This window comes from Giraffa tippelskirchi, chromosome 7, assembly GCF_054371585.1.
Source record: "Giraffa tippelskirchi isolate mGirTip1 chromosome 7, T2T-mGirTip1v1.2.pri, whole genome shotgun sequence".
NCBI classification, from domain to species: Eukaryota; Metazoa; Chordata; class Mammalia; order Artiodactyla; family Giraffidae; genus Giraffa; species Giraffa tippelskirchi.
In genome coordinates, this window is record NC_137281.1 from 12839530 (window position 1) to 12864760 (window position 25231).

The 25231-nt window shown below is 58.4% G+C and overlaps 1 protein-coding gene across 7 annotated transcripts in view; it reads right to left on the reverse strand.

Moving 5' to 3' along the window:
- Window positions 1-291: 291 nt before the first annotated feature.
- Window positions 292-25231, reverse strand: part of LTBP4 (latent transforming growth factor beta binding protein 4) — a 29467-nt gene continuing 4527 nt past the window's right edge. The window contains exons 3-33 of one of the 7 annotated variants that reach the window (XM_081516288.1): window positions 24988-25126; window positions 24394-24503; window positions 19296-19487; window positions 18894-19141; window positions 18715-18817; window positions 18289-18363; window positions 18071-18193; window positions 17394-17558; window positions 16061-16210; window positions 15816-15935; window positions 14837-14968; window positions 14626-14751; window positions 13757-13882; window positions 13006-13248; window positions 12144-12269; window positions 11936-12055; window positions 10938-11066; window positions 10592-10717; window positions 10187-10309; window positions 9831-9962; window positions 8525-8656; window positions 8320-8445; window positions 6967-7113; window positions 5908-6171; window positions 5529-5600; window positions 5130-5258; window positions 4774-4920; window positions 3642-3794; window positions 2298-2678; window positions 1751-1903; window positions 292-703 (exon numbers count right to left, since the gene is read on the reverse strand). In XM_081516288.1, the coding sequence (XP_081372414.1) occupies window positions 549-703; window positions 1751-1903; window positions 2298-2678; window positions 3642-3794; window positions 4774-4920; window positions 5130-5258; window positions 5529-5600; window positions 5908-6171; window positions 6967-7113; window positions 8320-8445; window positions 8525-8656; window positions 9831-9962; window positions 10187-10309; window positions 10592-10717; window positions 10938-11066; window positions 11936-12055; window positions 12144-12269; window positions 13006-13248; window positions 13757-13882; window positions 14626-14751; window positions 14837-14968; window positions 15816-15935; window positions 16061-16210; window positions 17394-17558; window positions 18071-18193; window positions 18289-18363; window positions 18715-18817; window positions 18894-19141; window positions 19296-19487; window positions 24394-24503; window positions 24988-25126 (4667 nt within the window). In that variant the 3' untranslated portion in view covers window positions 292-548. Of the gene's footprint in view, window positions 704-1750; window positions 1904-2297; window positions 2679-3641; window positions 3795-4773; window positions 4921-5129; window positions 5259-5528; window positions 5601-5907; window positions 6172-6966; window positions 7114-8319; window positions 8446-8524; window positions 8657-9830; window positions 9963-10186; window positions 10310-10591; window positions 10718-10937; window positions 11067-11935; window positions 12056-12143; window positions 12307-12961; window positions 13249-13756; window positions 13910-14541; window positions 14752-14836; window positions 14969-15815; window positions 15936-16060; window positions 16211-17393; window positions 17559-18070; window positions 18194-18288; window positions 18364-18714; window positions 18818-18893; window positions 19142-19295; window positions 19488-22914; window positions 23184-24393; window positions 24504-24987; window positions 25146-25231 lie in introns of those variants that run through there. The other 6 variants (XM_081516293.1, XM_081516290.1, XM_081516291.1 and 3 more) reach the window with 6 other exon arrangements.

Consider the following 25231-nt stretch of genomic DNA (forward strand, 5'->3'; position numbering starts at 1 on the left):
CAGAGGTATGACCTCGAGATTAGAGAGAGAATAAAACAGAGAGGGAAAGAGAAAGACACAGAAATGAAGAGACATGGAGAATTAGGCAGAGAAAAGCAGCAGAACGACAAGAGCCCGAAGACAGAGACAAAGAAACACACACCGGAGAAAAGCAGGGACCAAAGGAGGCAGAGCTAGAGGAAGCGACGGAGGCGCAGGAATGAAGCAGGAATGGGGAAGGGGATGTTATTTAGTGGCTCAAAGAACAAACTCTGGAGCCAAACTTTGAGAAACATCAGGCAGACAGAGGCGGAAGGTACAAAATAGGTGTTTTTTAATTGAACATTTTTATAAAAAGGAGCAGGAATGTGAAGGGGACCAATGGGCTAAGCCTGGCCCGCGGCGTCGGTGGGAAGGCTGCTCCTTCTGTCCATCTGTCCCACCGACCCTCCTCTCCGCCGGGTCCGACATCCCTGTGCGCATGCGCGCTAGCGGGCGGGTGGGAGGGTGGCGCAGCAGGGACCCCGCGTGCGCAGGCGCGGAGTGGGCGGCCCGGGGCTGCTGCGGACTCAGGCCCGGGGTCTGGCGGGCGTGCAGTGATGCGGCTCGTGTGAGGGTGCGAATCCTGGGCGGCAGATACAGCGGAACGAGCCATCGGTGTTGACGCAGCGCGCGTTGACACAGAGAGGGGCGGCCGCCTCAGCCTCGTCACACTCGTTGATGTCTGGGAAGAGGAGATACCAGGAATGCTATTCAGGGCTGGGGACCCAGGAGCCTGCCTCCCTGGCCCCTGAGGCTCCTGAGGGTTGTGGATGCTGAGTCTCCTGTTGGAGTGGAGACTGTTGGCTGTGTGAGTCTGGTGACTTAACCTCTCTGTGCTTCAGCTTCGTGTTCTGTGAGATGGGTATAGTAGCCCCTAGGACACTGGGGTTTTGTTAGGAAAACAATATTGATGATGATATCAACAACCACAAATGCTTGTTGTGCCAGACATTGTTTTGAGCATATTACCTGTATTAACTATCCTCCTAATAACCCTATGAGGTAGGTACTGGGCAAACTGAGGCTCAGAATTGGGAAGCTCCTTGCCCAGTGTCACACAAAAAGCCCAGGAATTTCTCAGACCAGCTTGCAAAGACTCTGAGTGCCCAGCCCCCTGCTGTTTCTTAGTTCTGAGTCTTTGGGAAGTCAGTTCTCTTCGCTGAGCTTTGGTTTACACAAAGGACTCACTGTCATTGCAAATCGATGTTCTTGGCTCTGTGAAATGGGTTCTGTAAGATATGATAATTTTTGAGATGAGAAAAACTGAGCAAGGGACAGTGACCTGTCCAGGATCAAATATAACGCTGCTGGACAGAGCCTGAGGTCTATCCAACTACCCCAGAGGCCTGGCTTGTAACCACTCTGCTTCCCTGCTGTCTAAACTAGGCAGACATGATTCATATTCCCATTTTACAGATGGGAAGACTGAAGGTTCTTCAAAGAAGTCAAGCAAATTGCTCAAAGTAGCCCTGGGAGTCCTTAGAAATCACCCCTGCAGGATTCTTTCTCTCCAGCTTCAAGCCCAGCCCTGGTCCTGTGGTCACAGCTTGGCTTTCCTCACAACCTGACCTCTCCTTCAGGCATGCCCCATCCCTGAGCAAGAATTTCTTTCTGTTCCCTTGCCTAGCCGTTTGGCCTGTCTTCCTGACGACCCTGATTACCCACCGCTAGTAAAGGTTTTCCACTCTATCTCCAACCCCTCAATGCTGGCCCTGGCCCACCCCCTCACCAACGCAGGACATGCGAGTCATGTCCAGGCGGTAGCCGTCGAAGCAGTCGCAGGTGAAGCCCTCGGGGACGCGCACGCAGCGGCCGTGGGCGCAGCCATCCAGGATCCCGCACTCCTCCGCCTCCAGTCCCTCGTAGCGCCCAGCCTGAGCGCCTGCGGCGAGTGTGGGGATTACAGGGTTCATTGTGGGGCCCTGCCCCTGATTCCCTGTGTCCCCTTCTAAACTGACCATCCCGCTCCAGGGCTGTGGGTGGCGCTGTGGGGTCAGGATGTTTACGTTGCTCTGTTCTCTCTAGCTTTTCCCTCTGTCCTCATCGTTTTCTCGGTTCATCTACCGAGATGGCTCTGTTCCTCTTCATCTCTGCTCTCTGTCACTCTCTCCAACAATATCTCTGTTTTCCTGTCTCTCTGAGCCTGTGTCTCCCCCCGACTTTTCTTTGTTTCTATCTCTGTCTCTCCCCGTCCCTCCCTCCTTCCCTTCTCCTATCTCCATCTCTGTACACTTGGTCCTCATCTTAGCGCCCATCACTCGGGCCTCAGTACTCACCAGCATAGCTTCCACCTTCAGGCGACTCCTCGGGCTCTGGGAAGGAGCCACGGGTATCACGGGACCGGTAGCGCCAGCGGGTGCCAGGGCCGGATGGAGCAGGAGCCTCGGATTCACCGTAGGGGCCACCATCGTCCTCAAAGTCCGGCATGTCGAAGGGTGGCGACCCGTAGGGGGCCTCCCGTCGGGCGAAAGGCCCAGGTGGCGGTGGGTAGGGGTCATACGGTAGGACGGGTGGTGGGTACAACTCAGGCCCATAGGGAAGGCCCTGGTAAGGTGGACCTAGATCTGGGCCATACTCGTAGGGGAGTCCAAAGCCACCTGGCCGCGGGGGTCCATATGCAGGGGGGCGCAGCACATTGCACAGGGCCTCAAAGTCATCTGCAAATAGGAGCCAAGCCTAACAATCAGCTCTTGCTTCCCCGGCACTGGCTGTTTATGTCCCCCCTCAGGGAAGAGGAGCCTAGAGCAGAGGGTGGGAGGGGCTTGGGCTGAGGCATTAGAGGGGTGTCAAAGGAGCGGGCTGGGATTGCAGGGTTGGGATCAGGGGTTCTGGAGCCAGGACTGAAGGTCTGAGGACTGAGACTGGGATTCCAAAGCACTGAGGTCAGGAGTCCTGAGGACTACAGCTAGAAGTCGGGATCCAAGTGATGGAATTTGGGAACCCATGAGATCTGGGGCTAGGGGCCTACGAAGGTGGGATGGAGGTGTTTTAGGACTGGCAAGTATCAGGGACCTGCGGGGTTAGGATGCGTGGGAGTGGATCTGAGCCATGGGACCTGGAAGTCAGAGGACCAAGGACCTGGGGCTGGTACTGGTTTCCCAAGGGCTGAGAAATGGGGGACTCTGGGCTTTTAAGAGACAAGGCAGGGGGGATTTCTGTTGCTGTGGGCTGGCGTCTTAGGCACTTGGATGTGAATATCCAAGCCAGTGGAACTTGGAGGTTTGTGAGCTATGACCAAAGTCTGGGGGCCAGGATGGCAGGATCTGAGCAACTGGCATTTGAGTTCTAAAGGTCCAGGCTTTGGGGGAGGGGTCTCATGGGCTGTCTTGGGGTTCCAGAGACCAGGGCTTGAGGGTCTGAGAGCCCCGACCTCAGGCCCCTATGGGATTGGAACTATGAGATCTGCTGAGTCAGGCCTTGGGTTTTCTGTGGTTGAGGCTTGGAGGTCTTTGGGTTGTGACTTGGGGCCTAAGAAACCAAGATTTAGGAATGGGCTGGGACATAGGGGTCTGAGAGACTGAGTTTGGGGGGATCTTGGGGTCTAAGACTGGGAGCCTAAGGACTGGATTTGGAGCCTGAGGGGCAGAGTCTCTGAGTGTGGCCCGGGCAGGTGGCGGTACCTGAGTCCTGTGCGGGGCAGAGGGCACAGTCCATGCCCCAGGCCTCGCCATAGAGGCAGCAGCATTCTGTGTAGGTGGCCTGACGATCCAGCCGAGGGCGACTGCACACGAGGTCAGCCCCCACTTCCTGCCAGCACACTCCCAGATTGTCATCTAAGGGCAGAGACAGCATGCATCAAGGCAGGAAGAAGACACTCAAGTCCTCCCAAATTGCTCAATCTCCTTTAGTCCAGCCAGCCCCTCCCTATCATTCAGTCCTTCTCATCAGCTGTGATGTGGCTTCGGGAAGTCCTCTGAAGTAGCTCCAGGTGAGTACAGGGCTTGGCCGGGCACAAAGTTATCAAATAGGAGGGAGATAGGGTCTGGAGAGGAGGAATCTATCCAAGCCTGGCCTCTGGAAGGCTCTGTGACCCCAGGGCACTTACTTTTCCTCTCTGAGCATTATTGTTTGAATGACATCTTAGAGTGTGGGAGGATGTTGTACGAACAGGAAGCAAGAGGAGAAGAGAGTTTGGGTCAATGGGCAAAAAGAGAGAAAGGACCCAAAGAAATAAAGACAAACACATCAAAAGAGTCCGAGATTCAGTGAAACACAGGAAAGCAAAGGTGCAGAGAGAAAGACCTAAAAGCGAAGACAGAGGCAGAGAGGGTCAGAAATTTAGAGAAAAGCCTAAAGACAGAAACTCATAAAGAGGTGCAAAGAGACAGAGACACACAAGGAAATAACAGAAAGCATGCTTTTAGCACTTAGTGAGACCAGGTCCTCGTTCTGTTCTTGAAAACGTAATTCTTTAGAACCACCCTCTAAGGAAGGGGCTACTGCCAATCTACCCAATGTGCTGAAAGCAAGCTGGGGGTCCAAGAGCAAACGTGCTTGTGTACACAGGACCAGCAAGTGGCAGGGAGGTTCCTCTGAAACCTTCGTCTTGAACAACGCCAGCTGGCCTCTAGTTCTGAGAGGCAAAAGCCAAGACCAGAGGCTAAATGGGGCGTTAAGGGGCGTGACCGAGCCACGCGTGAGGGGCGTGGCCCGGGTGTAGGCCTGAGGCTGAACGGAGGTTAAGAGGGGCTGGACGGCGTGGGCGGGACTGGGGCGTGGTAATTGACGGGGCGGGGCGCGGGAAGACTTCACCGAGGCTCTGGCTGTCGTTGGAGACGCAGCGGCGCCGCGAGCCGTCCAGCACAAGCGGGGGCTCGCACGTGCAGTGATAAGAGCCGATAGTGTTGACGCAGCGGCCGCCCTCACAAGCTGGCTCCTCGTCTGCGCACTCGTCATTATCTAAGGAGGCATGGAGGGAGTGATTAAGAAGTAGCCTCCTCCCTTTTGCCCTTTCCCCAGTGCATTGACAATCTGATAAATGGAGTCTAGACTGCAGGAACGACTTCCTGCTGGTGGTGGTCACATTCCAGAGAGGCGCTGGCGTGACTAAGGGTTGGAAAGAGTCCCAGGCGAGGGTGGGGGTAATGGTGGAGGTGGGGGGCTCTTACCGATGCATTCCAGTCGCTGGGTGTGATAGTAGTAGCCATTGCTGCAATAACACGAGTAGCCCGGGGCTGTGTTCACGCACACGCCGCTCTTGCACACCTGATCTCTGAAGAGCTGGCACTCGTCCACGTCTGCGGGAAAGACGATCAGAGGCACGCGCCTCACCAGAGATGGGGGAGGGCCAGGTTGTGGGATGGACCGAATTGGGGGAGGGGAGTGTGTGGCTGCAGGGCAGGATCAGGAAAGAGGAGGAAGAGATGGTGACAAAGACCCAGAGACAGAGGCAGAGGATAGGGGTGGGAAGGGAAAAGTCAGAGAAACAGGATGAGAGATAGAAATGAAGAAAACAGAGACAGGGTGAGACAGAGCTGGGCTGGAGGCTGAGGGTGGGTAGGCCTTACCTCTCCTGAGGCTCAGATCTCCGCTGGGCGCCAGGTAGCCCCGGCCATGGGGGCACAATGACTGGTACTCAGCTGCACACAGAGACAAGGCTGAGCCCCCACACCCTGGCCCTAGCCCCTGCATTGGGCCTGCTTGTGCCCACTTGCCTCAGTGCTTACTCTTGACCCATGCCCGCCCTTCACTGCCCAAGACTTCAGTCCCTGTGCCTATTTGTATCCACCTCTCAGCCTGATGCCCACCTGGCTGGCAAGTCACCCTTGCCCATGCAACACCAGCACCTCTGCCCCTTGTCCAAGTGTGTCCCCTTGTCCCAGTCCCATGTCCACCTATTTCTACCCAAACCCTGAGCCCTGCGTGCACCCCGAGGCCCATGCCCACCTGTCTCGGTGCTCGGGCACTGCTGGATGCGGCAGCTGCTGCCCCAGCCCTCACCCACAGTGCAGCAGCACTCCTGCCACGTCACATTCCGAGCCAGGATGTTGTCACAGGCATCTGGAGCCGCGGTGTCAAAGTAGCACTCCCGTCGCCCGCTGCTCACAGGGCCCTGCCTAGGTGGGCTGGGCCGGCGAGGCGGGGGTGGGGGTGGGGGCCTGGCCGGCAGACTGGGGCTGGCAGGTGCATGGGGCTGTGCTGGGAACGTACCTGGGGAGACAAGGGGCTTTAGCCCAGTGCGGGCTGAGCCTCCAGCCCCTCCGTTATGGACGGGGAAACGGAGGCCCCCGTGTGGCAGAACCAGGCTCCACACCCCTCACCATCAGCCATGGTCTCTTCCATCCTTGCCTTCTCTCACTCTCATTTCTTTACCTCTTGTCTCCCTACCTCCTTCTCCCAAGCATCTGGCCCCTCATCCCACCTGCAGTTCAGATAGGAGAAGAGGGCATTTCCCTGGCCTTCCTGAGGCCTCCTAATCAACACATCCCAAACCGGCCTGGGAATCTTCATATTCAAACCCAGACCTAGGCCTAGACACTGCTTCCCGACCTAGGCAGCCCCACAACCTGTCCACGTGGAGCCGCTCGAGACCCTCTCTCACTTGCCCTCTCCTCCCCACCTACCCCGTGGGCCTTGCCTCCATCACAGTCCTGATTTCTCTAGATTATTACTGTCAGGCTATATTGCTATCTGTCCCCACTGGATTGTGAGCCCCTTGAAGACAGGGTGGTCTTTTCTGACTACTGTGTTCTCAGTGTCCAGAAAAGGGCCTAAACACAGTGAACATTTGTTGAATGGAGGAATCTGGTCAAGTCAGAACCAGCATCTACTGCTCCTGACACTGAGTCCCACACCTAGGTTAACTCCTGTGTTTTGCAGTTGTTTGTTGTTTAAAACAACAGCATCTAGCTGATGGCAGCTGTCCACATCAGGAATGGTTAGATCCCATTACTTTTCTGCGGGGCCAGCAGCCATCAGTTAAGTAGACTTTGATCTCAGTCTCACCAGCAGAGGTCCGAGGGGGAACACAGCGCCCAGTCATAGGGTCAAACTCCTCAGGGCTGTTGGGGCAGACACAGAGGAAGGAGCCTTCCACATTCTCACACAGGGCAGCTCCACACACGCCCTGTAGCGTCTCACATTCATTCACATCTGTGAACAGGAGACAACAGGGAAGAGGGAGTCAACGGTGGTAAACTTCTGGAATTCCATAAAAGTCTGAGCTTTCAAGTATTTTAATGGCTCAGATCCCATCCTCTACTTATGTTCCAGTGACAAACCCTGATTTCCCCACGGGAGCCCTCTGCTCTCCATTTTTCAACCCATGTGTTTTGAGCAGGTCAAGCAGATTGATGCATTTCTCTGGTTCAGAGACAGGCAGTGACCCAGCTGGGCCAATCAAAGCCAGTCCTGGGACTTGTTCTAGAAATATGCAGAGCCTCCCTCTGTAGCTAGGGATGGCAAGCTGAGGATGTCAGCCAGAGGTGCCAGGGCCCCTTTCATCATTGTAAAAAGAGAATCTGCCTGAAGATAAATGCAATGGAGGATAGCAGAGCTGGGAGACAGCTAGCCTTGCTACAATTCCTATATTCACATATCCCCGAAGTTCAAATATTTCCCTGAACTTAACAGTTTTGATTCCCTTTAAAGAAATGAAGTCTGATGTGTTCATATTTGTCAAACCTAAGAGAATGCATAATTAAGACTCATGCATTGCACTGTATGTAAGTTGAACCTCAAAAATATCTGTGAACACATATTGATCTCTGGTTAATGACATGCATTATGCACGAAAAAAATTGGGGAGGGATACAGTGATGCCTGCAGTTTAATTTTAAATCTCTCCAAAAAATTAGGTGGATTAATGGAGGGACATGTGAGGAAGCAAGTATAATGATAATAGAATGCAGGTCATGGCTGTGCAGAGATTCACTCTACAGGCCTTTTAACTTCCCATATGTTTAGAAAATTTTCTCATAAAATGTTGGCAGACTTCCCTGGGGGTCTTATGGTTAAGACTCTGCCTTCCAATGCAGGAGACAGGGCTTCAATTCCTGGTTGGGGAACTAATGTCCCATGTGCTGCCAAACATTTTTTTGTAAATGTTGGGGGAAAAAAATGTTTATGTCCACTTAAGGTTACTGTACTTCTACCACCTTATGCATGAATTTTTAAAGCACACCCCAAATAAAATCTGAGTTAATAGGGGCTCCTGATTGACATGAAGATGATCTTATATTCCAAGGTCTAAATTCCATACCCCTAAAAGTTACATGCACTCAGATCTATGGAGAGGAGCAGGGCTTGACCAGCCTCTTCCCCACCCTCTGGCCTCGCCCTCCCCCAGGAGCCCCGTACCCACGCAGTGACGCCCGTCCCGCGCCCCCTCGTAGCCCTGGTCACAGAGGCACTGGAAGGAACCAGGCAGGTTCTGGCACACGGCGTGGGCCCCACAGAAGGACCGGTTCCGGCATTCGTCCACATCTGCAACCACCAGACAGTCAGGCCACGGCTGGAACTTCTATCCCCTCTGCATCTCACCCATGGCCCCAGGGACACGCACCCTGGCATCCACCTCCTGGCGTGGGCTGGTAGCCAGGGTCACAGGCTGGCGTGCAGCGGTAGGAGCCAGGGGTATTCTCACAGCGCTGGGCTCCACAAATTGCTGGGCCATATTCCTGGCACTCATCTATGTCTGCAAAAGCATGGGGAGGGCGTAGGGGAAAGAGAGGGGAGTCACAGGCCTGGATTCACAGGTTCTTGGTGCTGCTTCCAGTTCCTATGCCTGAGAGGTCTCTGAATCTGGTATTCTAGGAGTCTGAACTTCTAAAGACCAACAAGCGTTTGTACCTCTTAAGGCATGCAAGGCCTCATTACCATTTCTCAAATAGCCTAAACGTGGCCCCACCTCAGCACCTTTGCATTTGCTGTCCCCTTTGTCAAGAACACTCTCCCCTCAGCTATCTGCATGGCTCCCTCGCTTGCTTCACTCCAGAGTCTAGGTCAAGCCCTCCTAACCAGCTCCCCCCCCCTTATCTAACCTGTCCTCTCTGTCCATTTATCCTGCTTTGCTTTCCTTCTTAAACCTCTTATATCCGTGTATTTATTGGCATGCTGACTGTCACCTCCCTAGAACCCAAGCTCCGCGTTGGCAGGGGTTTGTGTCTATTTTGTTCCTCACTGTATCCCCAGGTGTAGGTGCCGCTAAATCATTTGCTGAATGGATCAAAGTTATTTACATATTTCTTGTCTCTCTCCCCCCCCAAAACATCAGCTCCCTGAGGACAGATTTTGTTGCTGTTGTTTTTTTTTTGGCTGTGCTGGGTCTTCATTGTGGCATATGGGGTCTTCAGTTGCAGCATGTGGGGTCTTGTTCCCTGACCACGGATCGAACCCAGGCCTCCTGCATTGGGACAGCAGAATCTGACCCACTGGACTACCAGGGAAGTCCCACGGACAGGGATTTTGTTTGACTTGTTGCCTGTTCTGCCGCCAGTGTCCCATACGGTAGGGCTTAATGCATTCTTGTGAAATTGGTGAATGAGGTCCATGAAACTAGATTTCCATGAACCAGGGGTCTGGAAACCCGAGAACCCAAGGCAGTCCACAGTCATTTCATCTGTTCCACAAAATGTTGACCTGCACACCAGCCCCCCTACCCCCAAATCTGTGCTGCTTCTGGAAGCAAGGTTTGGTCTGTTTCCTGATACAAGTGTCTTCCCTCAGCCTCCTGTCTCCCCACTACAGACAATGTAAGGACACACTAGTAGCTTGTTTGCACCACCGATGGGGAGAGAGTTAAGTGAAGCATGGAGCCCCTCCTTGGTCATCAAGAAAGCTCTTCGTAGGGGCGAGGGCAGTGGTCTCACCGTCACAGGTGCCCTCGGGGCCTGCGTGGTAGCCGGGGTCGCAGTCTCGGACACAGCGGTAGGAGCCCGGGGAATTTTCACAACGCTGGGACCCGCACAAGGCCGGTCCCCGCTCCCGACATTCGTCAATGTCTGAGGGAGGAGGCGGGGCAGTCAGATGGGGGAAGAGGGGTGGCAAGGAGGGAAAGGAGAACAGGTGGGGGAGTCAAGGAGGGGAGAGCAGAATCAGAATTGGGAGGCGGGAGACGCAGGGAAGGGGAAAGGAGGAAGTAGCAGAGGGGAGGCAGAGAGGGAGACAAATAGGGGAGACCAGGAGGCAGAGGGGAGAAGGATCTGGCCAGGGCGGGGCCTCGCACCGAGACAGGAGGCGAGGTCTGGGCCAGCGCGGTGTCCCGGAGGACAGATGCACTCGAAAGAGCCGTCGGTGTTGGTACAGATGCCGCTCTGGCAGAGGTCCTCCTCGCTGCATTCGTCCACGTCTGCGGGACAGTGTCGGCAACCGCAAGCCAGGCTCCTTCTCTGCCTGACATTACAAACCCTCCACCGCCTTTTCCCCGCCCCTATGGCGCCAAGACTAGCCTTCCCCCACCTGCCTTAGGCTCCTCCCTTTCCCGCAAGCCCCACCTCCCCGACGAACTTGGCTCGAGCCTTTCCATTCACTGTCCAGTTTATCCAGACTCCGCCCTTTCCACCTTTCCTCTCCAACTCCGCCCCTCCCTTTCCCCACCCTTTCCCGGTCCAGGCCCAGCCTGGGTACCGACCGAGGCACGAGGCTCCGCGGGGTCCGGGCCGGTAGCCGGGGGCACAAGTACAGGCGAAGGAGCCGTCGGTGTTGAGACATTCGCCGTGGGGGAAGCAAAAGTCGCCCTCCAGGCACTCGTTCACGTCTAGGGTACCCAGAGTTCAGACCGGGTAACCAGACCCGACCCCGGGACCCAAGCCCCGCCTACCAAGCCACAACCCTGCTCGCAAGCCACGCCCCAGACGGCCAGTTTCTAAATTCCACCTATACAGTCCCTTAGTCCAACTCTCACCTCCCCACCAGGCTTTGCCCAGGAAGCCAGGGCCCACTCCTAGGCTGTCCAGTCCTTTCCCCACCCAGCCCACCTGCGCAGGGCCCGGGCCGACCAGCTGGCGCCCGGTAGCCTGGCTCGCAGCTGCAGTGGAAGGAGCCTTCGGTGTTAGTGCAGTGGCCATGGGGGCCGCAGGAGGCGCCCGAACTGCATTCGTCCACATCTGCGGGAATGGGGATTTCAGAAGAGGTTCTGCTTAGGGACACACGGATGAGGGTAAGAAAGAAATGATGGGAAGTGTCTTGGGTTGGACGTGAGGTAAAGAGTCAGCAGCAGAACTGGGTAAGGGAGACCAGGGCTCCCTAATTCTGGGGACCATCATCGGGGGATCCTGTGTCTGGGTTTCTGGGAACTTCCTGTGCCAGGATCCTAGGGGCAGATGAAGGGACTGGGACAGGGGTCAGACATTAGTTAGGGTAAGGGGTCAGGTATTATAAAGCAGGATAATTGGATGCCATTCTAATGAGTCAGGGGTCCGAGTCTCTGGTCATGGGTTGGGATCCAGGATCATGAACCCAATCACGCCCCAGAGAAGGGACCCTGAGAAAGGGCAGGGGAAGTGAAAAAGACAGGGTCAAGCATCACACAGAGTCAGGGGTGATGGTCAGGGTTATGGTTGGTAGCTATGGTTAGATCAGATATCACAGTCAAGTTTAGGGGTCACAGGTCAAATATAGGGCCACAGGACAGGAGAAGCACAACTGCTACCAGGGTTGGGGTCCCAGGGTTATCAGCAGGGTTCATAGCTAAGGTCAATTGTCACAATCAAGTTGAAGGTCATTGAACACAGAGGCAGAAGTCACATTCAGGGCCAAGGGTCATTGTCCAGATCAGAAACTGCACTCTGATCGGGGGTCAAGTCTAGGTCAAGAATTGCAGTCAGGCTCTGGGGGTTGTTGTCCAGGTAAGGGGACTAAGATCCAGGTTAGAAGGCTGCAGGTCAGGTCAGGGGTCACAATCTAGGTCAGGGGTCACGATCTCAGTCAGGAGTCATGAGGCAGGTCCAAGGTCACACCCAGGGCCTGATCTTACCAGTACATCGGCCATGGTGCAGGTGATGACCAGCAGGACAGGCCCTGCACTGGAAGGATCCGGGGGAGTTCACACACTCCTGCCCAGGACATGCCAGGTGGTTCTCACACTCGTCCACATCTGGGGAGCAGACAGGAGTGCGGCTTTGAAGTAGTGGCCCAATGCCCCCCTCATCCATCCACATTCCTCCCGCCCTCCCCGGCCTCACCCTCGCACTCAGAGCCGGCAGCATTGGGCTGGAAGCCTGTAGGGCAGACGCACTGGAAGCCACCTTCCGTGTTCTCACACCGGCCATAGGTGCAGGGCGGGGGGCTGCGGGCACACTCGTCCACATCTGCGGCAGAGGAGGCCAGTGGGGCTGAAGAAGGGGCCTGGACCCCCTACCATCACCACCCACCCCAACATTCCACTCTGGAGGCAGTGTTCTGGACCTTGCTCAGGTGGCCCCCTCCTGCCAGAAGGACAGATCCTTTCATTGCTGCCCCATTAATGGTCTCTCCAACTGCCACAAAGTGGCCAGGATACCACCTCCTGCGTGATGTCTTCTGTGCCTCAACCCTGTCCCTTCCTCAGAGTTCCCACAAGCACAAGGTAGTGGTTTAGTCACTAAATTGTGCCTGACTCTTCCGACCCCATGGACTGTAACCTGCCAGACTCTTCTTTTCATGGGGTACCTTGGGCAAGAATACTCTGGACTGGATTGCCATTCCCTTCTCCAGGGGATCTTCCTGACCCGGGGATCAAACCCGTGTCTCCTGGATTGTACATGATCTCCTGCATTGCAGATGGATGCTTTACTGCTGAGCCAGTAGGGAAGCCCACAAGCACAAGAGCATCATCCAAAAAAGCAGGGAGGAGTGGAGAGCACCCTCATATTTGGAGAAAGGGGGAAAGACTCTGGAGCCAGACCCTTCCCACCCCCTCATTTTCCCCAGGCCTCTGTCCCTGTCCTCCTCCACTGAGTCTCATCCCTCTGCCTCTCTGCTGCGCCCCCCCACCCCAAACCTGTCTCTCTCCGGTTCCCACAGCAAAGGAGAGGGGTGAGGTGACTTTAGACCTGGCCCCCTCACCTTGGCAGGGGGCCCCAGGCCCTCGGGAGCGGAAGCCAGCAGGGCAGGCACAGTGAAAAGAGCCCACTGTGTTGTCACAGCGGCCGGGGCCGCACGGCGGTGGCTCCTGGGCGCACTCATCCACGTCTTCTTCACATGCCGAGCCCCGGAAGCCGGCCGGGCACACACAGCGGAAAGAACCAGGCAGGTTCTCACAGACCCCTCGGCCACACAGGCCCGGGCTCTGGATACATTCATCTACATCTGCTCAGAACAAGGGACTCAGGTCATACCTCCTTTATGCCCCTCCCCCCACCCTCTATTCTGCCTCCCTGACCTCCATGGCTCTGACCTTTCAACCGGCACCATCCTGCCACCCTGTCCTAATCTCCCTGCTCTCCATCTTCGTCACTCTGCCATCCGATCCCTCATCATCCTACCTCCATTCTCCAGCCCTCTGTTTTTTCAGTCCCTACGAAGCTGCTTGTCTGCTTCCTAGAACTCTGTCTTTCTAGTCCATATCAGCGGGCCTCCTTAAACTCTGTCCTTCATAACTCTACCCTTTCATCTCCACCCTCCTCCCTCTGTTTCTCCAACCTCCATGACTCAGCCTTTCTGTTTTCCATCACTTGGCCTCTTCGTCCCCAACCAGGCTGCCTGTCTGGTTCTCAGAGCCTGGCCTCTGTCTCGAATCAATCAGCCTCCTGGCTCGGTCTTAGCATCCCGCACCGCTGCTGCTCTTCCTTTCCCCGCTACATGCCCAGTCCCTCACCCTGGCAGCTGGCTCCGTGGGGCGCAGCCTGGTACCCCGCGGGGCACACGCACAGGAAGCTGCCTGGCGTGTTCTCGCAGCGCCCACGGTCACACGGTGGCGGCACGCGGTGGCACTCGTCCACGTCTGCGGGCACAAAGGGGGTGGCTGGGGCTGGGGCAGACACTCCGCCTCCTCCCCTCCCCCGGACGGCTTGGGGTGGGACGGGGACGACAGGGGCGGAGTCAAGCTGGGGCAGGGGCCAGGCTGAAGCGGGAGCCAGGGGCGTTAGAGGGGCTCGGAGTGGGTCGGTTTAAGCCTGCGGCGGAGCTTCAGCGGGCAGGACAGGACCTGAGTTGGGGACCCAGCTTGGGCAGAGGCAGAGAGGGGTATCGTGAGAGGGACAATTTGGGGGAGGGTAGGGACTGGGTAAGGCAAGGGCGGGAAGGGCAGCTTTGCAGACCCAGAAAAGGGAAGGCAGGAGCGGGGCAAAGGGTGGATTGGGGATGGGGCAATGGTGTGACAGGGAGGAAATCAGGAGTCACGGTGAGGAGGTGGGTTACAGCAGTTGAGGGTCAGAGGAGGAGCCTTGGAGAGGGAAGGGACTAGTCTGGAACATCGAAGGGGCGGGGCTATAGGAGGGGCGGGGTAAACGGAAGGGCGGGGCCAGGACCCAGCACCAGAGAAGGCCGGGACCCGCCCGGACGGGAAGGGCGGGCAGGTCGGAAAGAGGCAGTGGTGGGGCCGGAATCGGTCTGGAGATGGGGCCGGGGGCCAGGCCAAGGCAGTAGCTGGGCTGAAGGGACGTGGGAAAGAGTGCGAGGGCGGGGACTGCTCCAGAGGGAGAGCTGGAGCGAGACCCCGGTTGGGGTGGGGCCTGGATTTCTCACCCAGACACTCCGTACCCCGCGGACCGGCTCTAAAGCCCGGCCCGCACACGCAACGGAAGCTGCCTGGCGTGTTTTCGCAGCGCCCGGGAGCACAAGGCGTGGGAACGCGGCGACATTCGTCCACGTCTGAGGGTACAGAAGGGCCTGGTCAGGAGGTGACAGCGTACAGCCTCCCGCCCCGCCTCCATCCTCCCCCCTCCGCGTGGCTCACCGATGCAATGTGTTCCCTGCGGACTGAGCCGGAAACCAGAGTCGCACGCGCAGGTGTAGCCACTGGGCCGGGGGATGCACCGTCCGCGGCCGCAGACCTGGGGATTGCGCTGACACTCGCCTGCAGAGGGACCTGCGGGGGTCCAGTGAGCCAGGGTTCCCCCATGTATGAATCCCCTGTCCCTTTCATCCCAGTACAATTCCCTCAGATCCTCTACATAAAACACCCTCCTGGGTGTCCCTCCTCAAACCCAGTCTTCTCCCTCTGATGCCCTTCGCTATCATGCGATGTTCTCATCAGATCTTCTGCCTGAATCCTCCCATACTGCCACCTCAAAGTCTCCATTTTTTAATATTTTACTCTCCAGTCCTCTGCCTGAAATATGTTCTTGGTGTCCTCAACGAAAATCACTTATTTGTCTCACATTAACTGAGCACTTACTATCTCCTAGATACTTCACAGACAGGTTGTTTAATCCTCACAGTAATGACAGAGAACTTGCACCCAGGCCTGTCTGACTCCAGCCCCTGATGTAAACACCACCTCACCCAGCGAACCTTGATCTTTTCCCACTCATTTCTTAACTCCTCTGGCTGTCACTGGAGAAGGCAATGGCACCCCACTCCGGTACTCTTGCCTGGGAAACCCCATGGACGGAGGAGCCTGGTAGGCTGCAGCCCATGAGGTCGCCAAGAGCCGGACACAACTGAGCGACTTCACTTTCATGCACTGGAGGAGGAAATGGCAACCCACTCCAGTATTCTTGCCTGGAGAATCCCAGGGATGGAGGAGCCTGGTGGGCTGCCATCTATGGGGTCGCACAGAGTCAGACACGACTGACGCGACTTAGCAGCAGCAGCAGCAGCTGGCTGTCACATCCCTATTTGTTCTATTCTAGAATCTTCACAGTGGAGCCTCCCTCCCTGGAACTCTTGCCCATAATACCCCCCATCAATGCCCTCACTTTCCTCTACTACACCTGATTCAGGGATCTCAGGACCAGTCCAGGCAGGGATGCTGGGCAGGGGAAACTCAGGGCCTGGCCGGGGCTCAGGCCGGGGCTCAGGCCGAGGTTCTGGGCGATGAGTGGGCAGAAAGCCTGGTAAAGAAGGGGTGTCAGCAGTGGAGACCTGGATTTGGGTGTCCCTGATCATCTCCCCTTTTCTTGGTGAGCCTGGGGTAACTCCTTGGAAACAACATCCCCTCCTCCAGAAACCAGCTCACCTGAGGGTGGTCGAGAGGTGGAGGGTGGGGCACGGGGCTGGCTGAGGGACACTCGGGGTGGTTCCTGGCCCAGGGGTCTGGTGTTGTAGCGGAGGTCAGAGGCCGAGTAATGGTATCCAGGGCCGGCTGGGCAGATCTCCCGAAAACCCTCTGGTAACAGGAAAGGGAGAAAGATGAGCAGAGAAAGGACAAGAGAGTAGGGGGAATGAGAGGGAAGGGCGTTGAAGGAGAAAGAGGAGAGGGAGTCGAGGGTCTGGACTAGATTGTGGGGAAGGCTTGGCCTTGGGGTGTGTTAGGGGCTTGGTTTGGATGCTGAGATGGGGTGGTACCCTGGCCAAAGAATGAGACATCTCAGAGGCTAAGGGTGGAACCAAGGATGTTTTTCCCTCTTTGGGATGATGGCAGGGACAGGAGTTGAAGGCGGGGTCCGGTTTGGTGTCTACAGGGACAGGGTTGAAGGCCAGGAGACAGTCAGGTCCATTGTGGGTTCTGGTTTTATGCAGAAAAAGATTGCCAGGGAGGTGTCTCGGAGAGGGCTGTGTCTTGGGCGGGGCCGGAAGCTGAACTTAAATCGGAGGCAGTGTCTCAGAAGCTGGGGACTTGGCCAAGCCTCGAGACAAGGATGGACAAGCAGTCTATCTCAAGGGCTATGAGAGGTTGAGCCTGGGGGTGACGCTCGTGGGACACAGCCTAACTTCAAGGTCGCGGACCTCAGGTGTGGGTGTGGCCCAAGATGGGGTGGGGCCCAGGGGGGGTCCAGTCTGATGATAGGTTGCCTCAAAGGCCGGGGGTGTGGCCAAGACTAGGGTCCAACCTGATTAGAGAGTCGGGGGGCGGAGCCTAGAGGGCCTGTTGGCGTCAACTCTGAAGAAAGGCAGGAAAGATTGAAGGCGGGAGAAGGGGACGACAAAGGATGAGGTGGTTGGATGGCATCACCGACTCGATGGACATGAGTTTGAGTAAACTCCGGAAGTTGGTGATGGACAGGGAGGCCTGGTGTGCTGCAGTCCATGAGGTCGCAAAGAGTAGGACACGACTGAGCGACTGAACTGAACTGAACTGAACTGAAAGAAAGGTGGGCTTCCAAGGTGGCCCAAGTGGTAAAGAATCCACTTTACCAATGAAGGAGATGCAAGAGATGCGGGTTCGATCCCTGGGTCGGGAAGAGCCCCTGGAGTAGGAAATGGCAATCCACTCCAGTATTCTTGCCTGGGAAATTCCACGGACAGAGAAGCCTGGCGGGCTACAATCCAAGGGGTTGCAAAGAGTCGAACAGAGAGCACGCACGCCAAAAAAAAAAAAAGCTAGAGAAAGGCAGGCAGGAGGCACTCACCTGAGCCGAAGGGTGGGCAGAGCTGGCAACCCCGGCCCCAGGCTTTGCCTACACGGCTGCAGCAGCAGATCTGTTTAGTGATGTTGCGCAGAATGGGCAGCGAACAGCCGCCGTCTCGAAGCACGCGGAAGCACGGCCCCTTGGCCTCTGAGATCACGTGTTGGGCTGGGGAGGTCGGGGAGGAAATTCTTCAGGGAAGGGTTGGCAGTGTAGTGGACTAGGGGATCTGGAAGGTAGGGGAATGGTCCCAAGGAGGGCTCAGTGGGTGTGAAGGGCATCTGGGGAATCTCTGAGAGAGTCTGAAGAAGAGCTGGGGCGGGGGGCCTGGAGGTCTGAGAAGGGTTCTGGGCTTGGGGAGAGTCTGAGGGTGTGAAAGGGGATCTGGGAAGGATCTCGGGATCTGAAGAAGTATTGCGCGAGAGATGAGGAAAGGTCGGGGCTTGAGAGGAGCTGATGAAAGTCTGGAGATCTGAGTTCAAAAGGTTTGAGGGGTTCTTAGAGGAGCAGAAGAGAGTCTGAGAGTCTGAGATGTGCGGAAAGGGAGGTACGAGTGACTGGCGGTGACCAGAGAATCTGGGAGGATCTGGGAGGGTGTAGTCTAAGGGAATTAGACCCAGGGATGCTCGGCCATGAGGATAGGGTGGACACGGGACCAGCCTCAGACCCCGGCGGCTCACAGATGCAGCTGCTGCGGGACGAGTCGAGCAGAAAGCCGTCGGGGCAAACGCAGGTGTACCCGCCATGCGTGTTCGCACACTCCCCGTGCTGGCAGCGCCCGCCAGTCGCGCACTCATCCACATCTGCGAGGAATGGGGTTATCCCAGAGGCGTCAGGGGCAAGCTCCCCTCAGCCCCTTCCCTAGACCCGAGCTCTTCCCACCCCTGCCCCAGCTCACCTTCGCAGGACCCATTAACCCTTTCAAAGCCAGTTGGACACGGCCCATCGGGGGCGCCCACCTGGTGGGTGTTACCTGTGGAGAGAAGAGAGGGGTGGGCCAGGGGCGGGAGGAGCGAGAATGGAGTGGGCGGGGTCGAAAATGGGGTGGCAGGAACTAAAAGGTGTTGAGTGTGGTTTGAGCGCAAGGTCAGCCTTAGGTTGGCGAATGGCGTGAAGGTCGGGTAAGAACAGGGTAGCTAGCCAAAGTCAGAAAGTGGGGTGAATGGTCCCAGCTGGTATGGGTGGGTCTAGACTGGAAACTTCCCCACAACGGATAGGTGTGGCTAGAATTCGTGTCAGGGTACATCTACGGGCAGAGTACAGGGAGCGGCAGGGTTCTCAGTCCTCCCAGCTCCGAGCACCTTGGGGACATCCTGGGGCTTACCCAGGAGCTCCGAGCACGACTGACAGTCGTAAACGCCCCAGGCCAAACCGGCCCCTCGGCAGCACACCTCCTGGGTCCGGAGCCCGGGCAGCGGGGACGCACACTGTGGGGAAGTGTAGGGTGAGCGCGCCCCCGCGCGGTGGCACGCTCCGGGCCCCTCCCCACCGGCCTCCTCTCACTTCGCCTCCGCGCAGCTCCCGAAAGCAGTAACCGAAGCCCGAGGCGTCCGAGTAGCCGTCCTCGCGCGGCGCGCTCTGTGCCAGCACTGTGTAGGGCGCTGCCGCCTCCGACCGTGCCGCCGCCTCCGCCCGCGCCACTGCCTCCGCGTCCGCCTCCTCCCAAGGGCCGGACACACGCTCCACCTGGTGCACCACCACCGACGCCTCCTGCGGGTGCTCCACGTGGACGCTCACCATAGACGCCACACCTGGAGAGAGGCACCGCGGGGCAAAGTGCGAGTAGGAATGTGGGGAAAGGGGGCGAAGGAGAAGGGTACTCAGGAGAAGGAAGGAAACATGGGAGTCAGAGGAACGACGAGGTGGTGGAGGGTACGGAGGGAACTCCGGCCGCACTCTCCTCACCATGTTCATCATCGCGGTGGTTGGCCAGCGGCATGGTGTACACAGAGCGGGTGAAGCCTGGCATGGCCGGGGCCGGGGGTCGGGCGCCCGATGAATGCAACTGGCAGAACTTGCCAGCGAAGTCCGGGGGACAGAGGCAGCGATCAGGCTTCACGCACACTCCTCCATTGTGACAGATCAAGGGACACAGGACTGGAGAGAGAGCGAGGACACTCAGGGTCGGCAACCCTCCTTGCAGCCTCCCTTGGGACGAGAGCACCCTCACTTAGCTCAGCCCCTAACGTTATAACTACACCCCTCTCACCAGCTCAACCCCTAACGTTATAACTGCACCCTCAAAGGTATCACTCAGTTCTAAGTCGTTCAGCCTTGAGCCGTCTTGTGTCATCTCCCCACTAACCCAGGCCACTGGCATTGGCTGGGTCCAGCCTGGAGGTGTAGCTCCGCCCCCTGAGCCCACTCGCCACGCCCCCAAGCTCCTTCTTCACTTTCATATCGCCACGCCCTCCCTCTCAAGTCCTACTTTCCGGCGGAGTCCGAGGCTTACTAGCCCCGCCCAGATGGCGTTGGCCCCGCCTATAGGCTCAGTCACGCCCGCTCTAACTCGCGCCTTCGCATTTAGTCCCGCCCATCTTTTGCCGTTCTAGCCCCGTCAGCCCAGCGTTCGTCACTTCCATTGACTAAAACTACACTTCAGTCACTCCTTGGCACCATCCCGTGCTCTCAACTCTTGTCTCCTTACCATTCTAGGCACGTTCGCACCCCTTGCGGCCGGCTCAAGCTCCGCCCACAGGCTGTGCGTTTCTCCCCGCCCCGTCCCCGCCCCCGCTCCTATGCGCCCCGCCCACATCGCGTTCTTCTACCCTACGGATTGTAAACCCCGCCCATCGAGGTGTCTAACCTGCTGCGTTTAGCCCCACCCACCTTCCCTTCCTCAAGTTAGTTTTCCCTGGCTCGCTCTCCCGCGCGCCTCTCATCCCACCTCCCCGCTATCTGCGCGTCCTAACCCCACATCCCCGCGCTTTGTCTCCGCCCACCTTCCCTCTGGCTCCGGCTCCCAGGTTCCAACTCTGACTTCCCGCCTCCGGTAGCCCCGGGGCGGGGCCAGCGGGAACGCGCCTGCTCTCCCCTGTGCGCGTCCTCGCTGGGCCTCGGGCCACCTTGGGGCGGGGCACTGCCAGCTGTGCGGCGGGGTAAACAAAGAGAGGGGTGCGGCGGGGGCAGGGCGGCGGCTCCTCGTTCTGGACCCTTGGGGGAGCCCCGGGCCCGCTGAGCCAAAGAAGGCCGGACACATCCTGCGAGGGCACCCCCCTCCCTTTCTCCCCTGGGACTGTCGAGAACAGCTGGAGACAGCTGTGCGGAGGGGAGGAAGGGGGCAGGCGGCCGGGGCCGTCCAGAAAAGCGTGTGTGGGATTCTGAGCCACACACTGGAGACAGGAAAACATAGAGTGAGCCCCCTCAACTTATAAGGGTACGGAGACTGGACTCCTGGGAGGGGATCAGTTAGAAGGCAGCACTCCGCCGTTCGAAGACCTCAGGAGGTTTCTGGAACAGAAAGGGAGCCGATCCCAGAGGAAACGGAGGCAGAAGGAACCTCTTTAGTCCTTTTGAGGAGAGTTACCTACTAACAGGACTCTGGTGACTTCGAAGGAACGGCCAGTTTGAGGGTGCTGAGAGCAAGGTGGAGATGGAGTAGTGGGATTCTTGGGAGTCCCCAGCACATGAGAGCCTCAGCTGTCTGGGAAGATTCTAAGATATTGTGGAATACCCCCTTCCCTCTCAGCTAAGGGATAAGGTACCCAAATCTTTAGATTAACGGCTGCTTGAGGGGAGCACAGTATCTGGAGTCCTCTTGGGAGAATCAGCTGATCAAGACCAACTTTGGGTTTCTCTGAAAACAGAGGGATCAGAAGTTTCTGGGGGAGGGTGTCAGCTGGGAGAGAAGGACTTGGATACCCAGCAATCGGGGATCTCTGACGGGATTCAGTTGGATATAGAAGAAAATGGGAACTTTTTTCAGGAAGGGAATTCGGCTAGAGAGTAGAGTTATCACTGTACAGCCTTTGTAATCTGGGGTTTCCCCTGGAAGTGGGGAGGAGTAGCTGAGGGACAAAACTAGAGTTCTCTGGTGAGGGGTGCAGTTTGGGGCGATTACATCAGAAGAATGGGCGGGAACTTCACTGAAGGGGCTGGTCTCTGGAGTCTGTTGATAGCGGTGCGGAGGGGCATGGGGACTGAGGGCAGAGATTCTCGGCTCCCCTAGTTAGGGGGCTCAGGCCAGGACTCCAGGGTGCTCTAAGAGGGGTCCTTAATTAAGTGGCAGGCTTAGGAGAGGCTTTACTAGGAATCAAGATTCCAAAATAGGAAGAGTCTCTGCTGGGGGGGCAGCGGTCGGGGGAGGGGGCATTTCCGAGCCATCAAAGACACTGCTTTGTCTTCTCTTGTCCTGCATGTAGGCCCCCCACCCAGCTCCCTGAGGGCTCCCACACCCAAGGCGGGCCGCTAGATGGGCACAGGCAACTCCATGTCCCATACCCCTGGAGGGTTGAGGAGCTGAGGCCATCGAGGTCCTCCCGAGGTCAGCCCCCCACCCCGCCCCTCGCAGTCCCCTCCTTGCGCCTCCAGGGGCTTGGCACCCGCCTGGGCACGGCGCCTGGCACAGGCCCGTTGAGGCTGGGCCGGGAGGGATTGAGGGAAAGAGGGAGGAAGGGGTGGAGAGAGGGAGTGGCAGCGGGCGGGGGCTCCAGCGAGAGATGAGCTCACGCCGGCCAGGGCTGGGTTGGCCGGGGGCCAGGCTGGGCGAGTTCTCGGCTCTAGGGGCCCCCACTCCCCACTCCAGAGGGCCTCCGGGACTGGGGGCAGGTAGGCCCAGACCCTGAGAGCCCACCCACCACCACGCCCTGGAGCCAACAGGTGGCCCGCCACCCCTACCTCACCTGACTCCCCCCCCCCACACACACACACCAGGGCTCTCCATCTCTAGAGGAGCCTGGTGCGCAGACCCTCCTGTCCCCTCTGCCCCCCAGGGGGCGCCTTTCCCCCCAGACCGCCTGTTGGATTGCTCTTCCACGTGCGACCCTTGCAACTCGGGGTCTTGCAGAGACCCTCCTATGAACACCTTTCTCTCAGCTCTCAGGATCGACTTTCCACAGGCCAATCCCCCTCCTCACAGGCACTCCCATCCTAGACTTTCCTAATGCCTCCCACCCAAAGAAGCAGAAACGGGAAACCGCTTCTCAAGGTCCTGGAACTTTCCCTTGGACTCTGGGGACCCTTGCTCACAGTCGCAGGATTCAGACCCCTTTCCCCCAAACTCCAGAGCCCCTCAATTCTGAGATTCCCCACTTTGACTCAAAGGCAGAAAAGTCAGCCCTCGTCGCCTCACATGGGACACCACAGGTCCCTGAGAACCCTCACTGCTTGCAGAATCAGGACTCTCAGGATCCAACCCCAAAAGCCAGGAATTTGAGGCTCTCTTCCTTAAATAATCCGGGGATCCCCCAGCACTCTGGCACAAGGAATCTGGGATCCCTCTTCCTGGGGACTGTCTCCCTCATCCCCAGGGAACCTCCTCCTCCCCCCGGGAGCCCCTCCCTCGGGACCACCACCCCGCACTCACAGGCGCGGAAGCCGGGTCCCCCCGGGGCCGCCCCGCCGGGCGCGCCGCTGTCCACGCTGGTGGTGTTGCGGGGCGCGCAGGTCGGGGTGCAGTGGGGGCCGGTGGGCCCATGGACGCAGCTCAGGCCGCACACGGCCGGGGTGAAGCGCACGCGGAGGCGCTCTCGGGGTCGACCTAGCCCGGGCTGCGGCCGGAGCAGCGCCAGCAGCACCAATAGCGACACCCAGAGCAGCCGCGCGCCGCCCGCCATGGCTGCAGCGCCGCGCTCCGCCGCGCCGCCGCCCCAGCCCGCCCGAGGGGCCCGGCCGCGCCCGCCCGCCCGCGGGGGAGGGCGGCCGCGCCCCCGCTCAGGCCCCCCCTCCCCACCACTCCCTCCCCGGCGGCCGCGCGGGGGCGCGTGGGGCTGGGCGCGCAGCCAGAGGCGCGCAGGCTGGGCGCTAGACTCGGAACGGGGAGGGGGGCGCCCCCTCTGCTCCCGCTCCGCACCAACAAGTGAATGGGGCCCGCAGAGGAGCGGCGGGGAAGGGAACAGGTGGGGGCGGGCCGGTCCCCCCCACACCCCACCCCAGACCGGGCTGAGTCCTTAAAGAGGAAAGAGTAGTGGGGGCCGCATTTGGGGAGAAGGCTAAAGGCTGTCTCCGCCTCAGTCACAGAGACAGGGGCTTCATCTGGGTAGGCGATTGTCATGGCACATCTGGGCAGCCAGGTGGCACATCTGGGGGAGAGGAGAAGGGTCGGTGCACCTGGGCACACGAAGGGATTGGGGGTCTGCCTAGTGGGCAGGACGCTGGAGGGGCCCACTTGACGCAGTCACATCTGACCGGGACCCTCACACCTGGGAGGAGAAGTCAGAATGGATTAGGGGAAACGGTAGAGGGAGATGGTGGGCGGGGGTCCTCACATCTGGCGGAAGGCCCACATCTGGAAGACTTTAGGGAGGAGGGGACACATCTGGGCTGAAGGCCACAGCAGGAGGGAGACTTTTGAGGGTAGTGGAGACTAGGGGGTGTGTGCTAGCCCAGGGGCCTAGAGCTGGAGCAGGAGGAGGGCGGGAGGAGGGTCGGGAGAGCAGTGGGAGGCCTTTGGCCCTTAGCCGCCCCGCAATTTGGGGCATTCGGTGACCCGGCAGGCGCCAACCCGCACAATCGCTTTTGTTGTCTGGGCTAGTCCGGGCGCTCTCTGCTGGGACAGCGCCCCCCTCTTCGGCCGCGGGGAGCCCGGACGCTTGGCTTCCTGGCCCCACCCCCGCGGGTCAGCGCCTCTGGCCCGAGGCTGGTCCTGTCCCGGGCTCACCTCTCGCAGCCGGACGCCGGGGTCCCTAGAGGGGGCTGAGTCCCGGGGAGGGGTGCTGAGCTACAGTGGGGGGCGGCTAGGCGGCGGCTGCACCGTGGGAACCAGACGGCTTTATCTGGCCCGGAACCCCCCCATCCCCCCTCACCGCCCCCCCCAACCAGGCGGAGGAAGGGCGGATGTTCTTACCCCGGGGCTGGCCGGCAGGGGCGCGCTGTGGGGGCCTCCTTCGCAGCAATGCCCGGGCCCCCGGCCCGCGGGGCCGCCGTCGCCTCAGCAGGGCTCGGGCTTCCTGCAGCCTGGGTGGGAGGGGGCAGAGAAGGAGTCGTCACCGCGGTTAGGCTGACCCCCTCCCCCCAACTCCCGCGGCTGGAAGGGACCTCCTACATCAGGAGGTCTTCCAGTGGAGGCTCTGCATCCCCCTTCCATCTCTTTCTGGGGATCAGGCCTGGAACATTCTTTAGAGGCTAGGAAGAAAAAAGTCAGTGGGAGAAACCGAGATGAGGGAGGGAGAGAGAGAGAAGACAGAGGAAAGAGACAGGTAACTATGAGAGAAAGAGACAGATGCAAAGAACCAATAAAGAGAGAGGGACACGGAGACAGAGACAGAGAGATAGAAACTGAAAGACCTAGAGATAGAGATAGGCAAGAAAAGGAGAAATAGAAACAGAGACACAAGTTGGTAGAAAGAGAGAGCAAGGAAAAGGAGACCCAGGGAGCAGAGAGATACGTGCTGGAAATGGGGGGTTGGCAGCGTCTAGCAGGGGAGGGTCACACACTCACGTCAGTGGCTGCCAGTTAAGGGACACCTGTCTCTTCCTCACGCTGGGGCTGGGGCTCGGCAGCTCTGGGGGCCCTGGAGCCAGGCACCGCCGAGGGCCTGCACACTTTTCGGGCCGGCAGCTCCGGACCCTGCAGGAGGCTTCAGAGACAGCCAGGGACTAAGTGGAAAAGGAGGCAACCGAGTTCTTCTTTCATCCAGCTCTCCAGCTGGGGTGAGGGATGAGGAAGGGACTCCCCAGCTCCT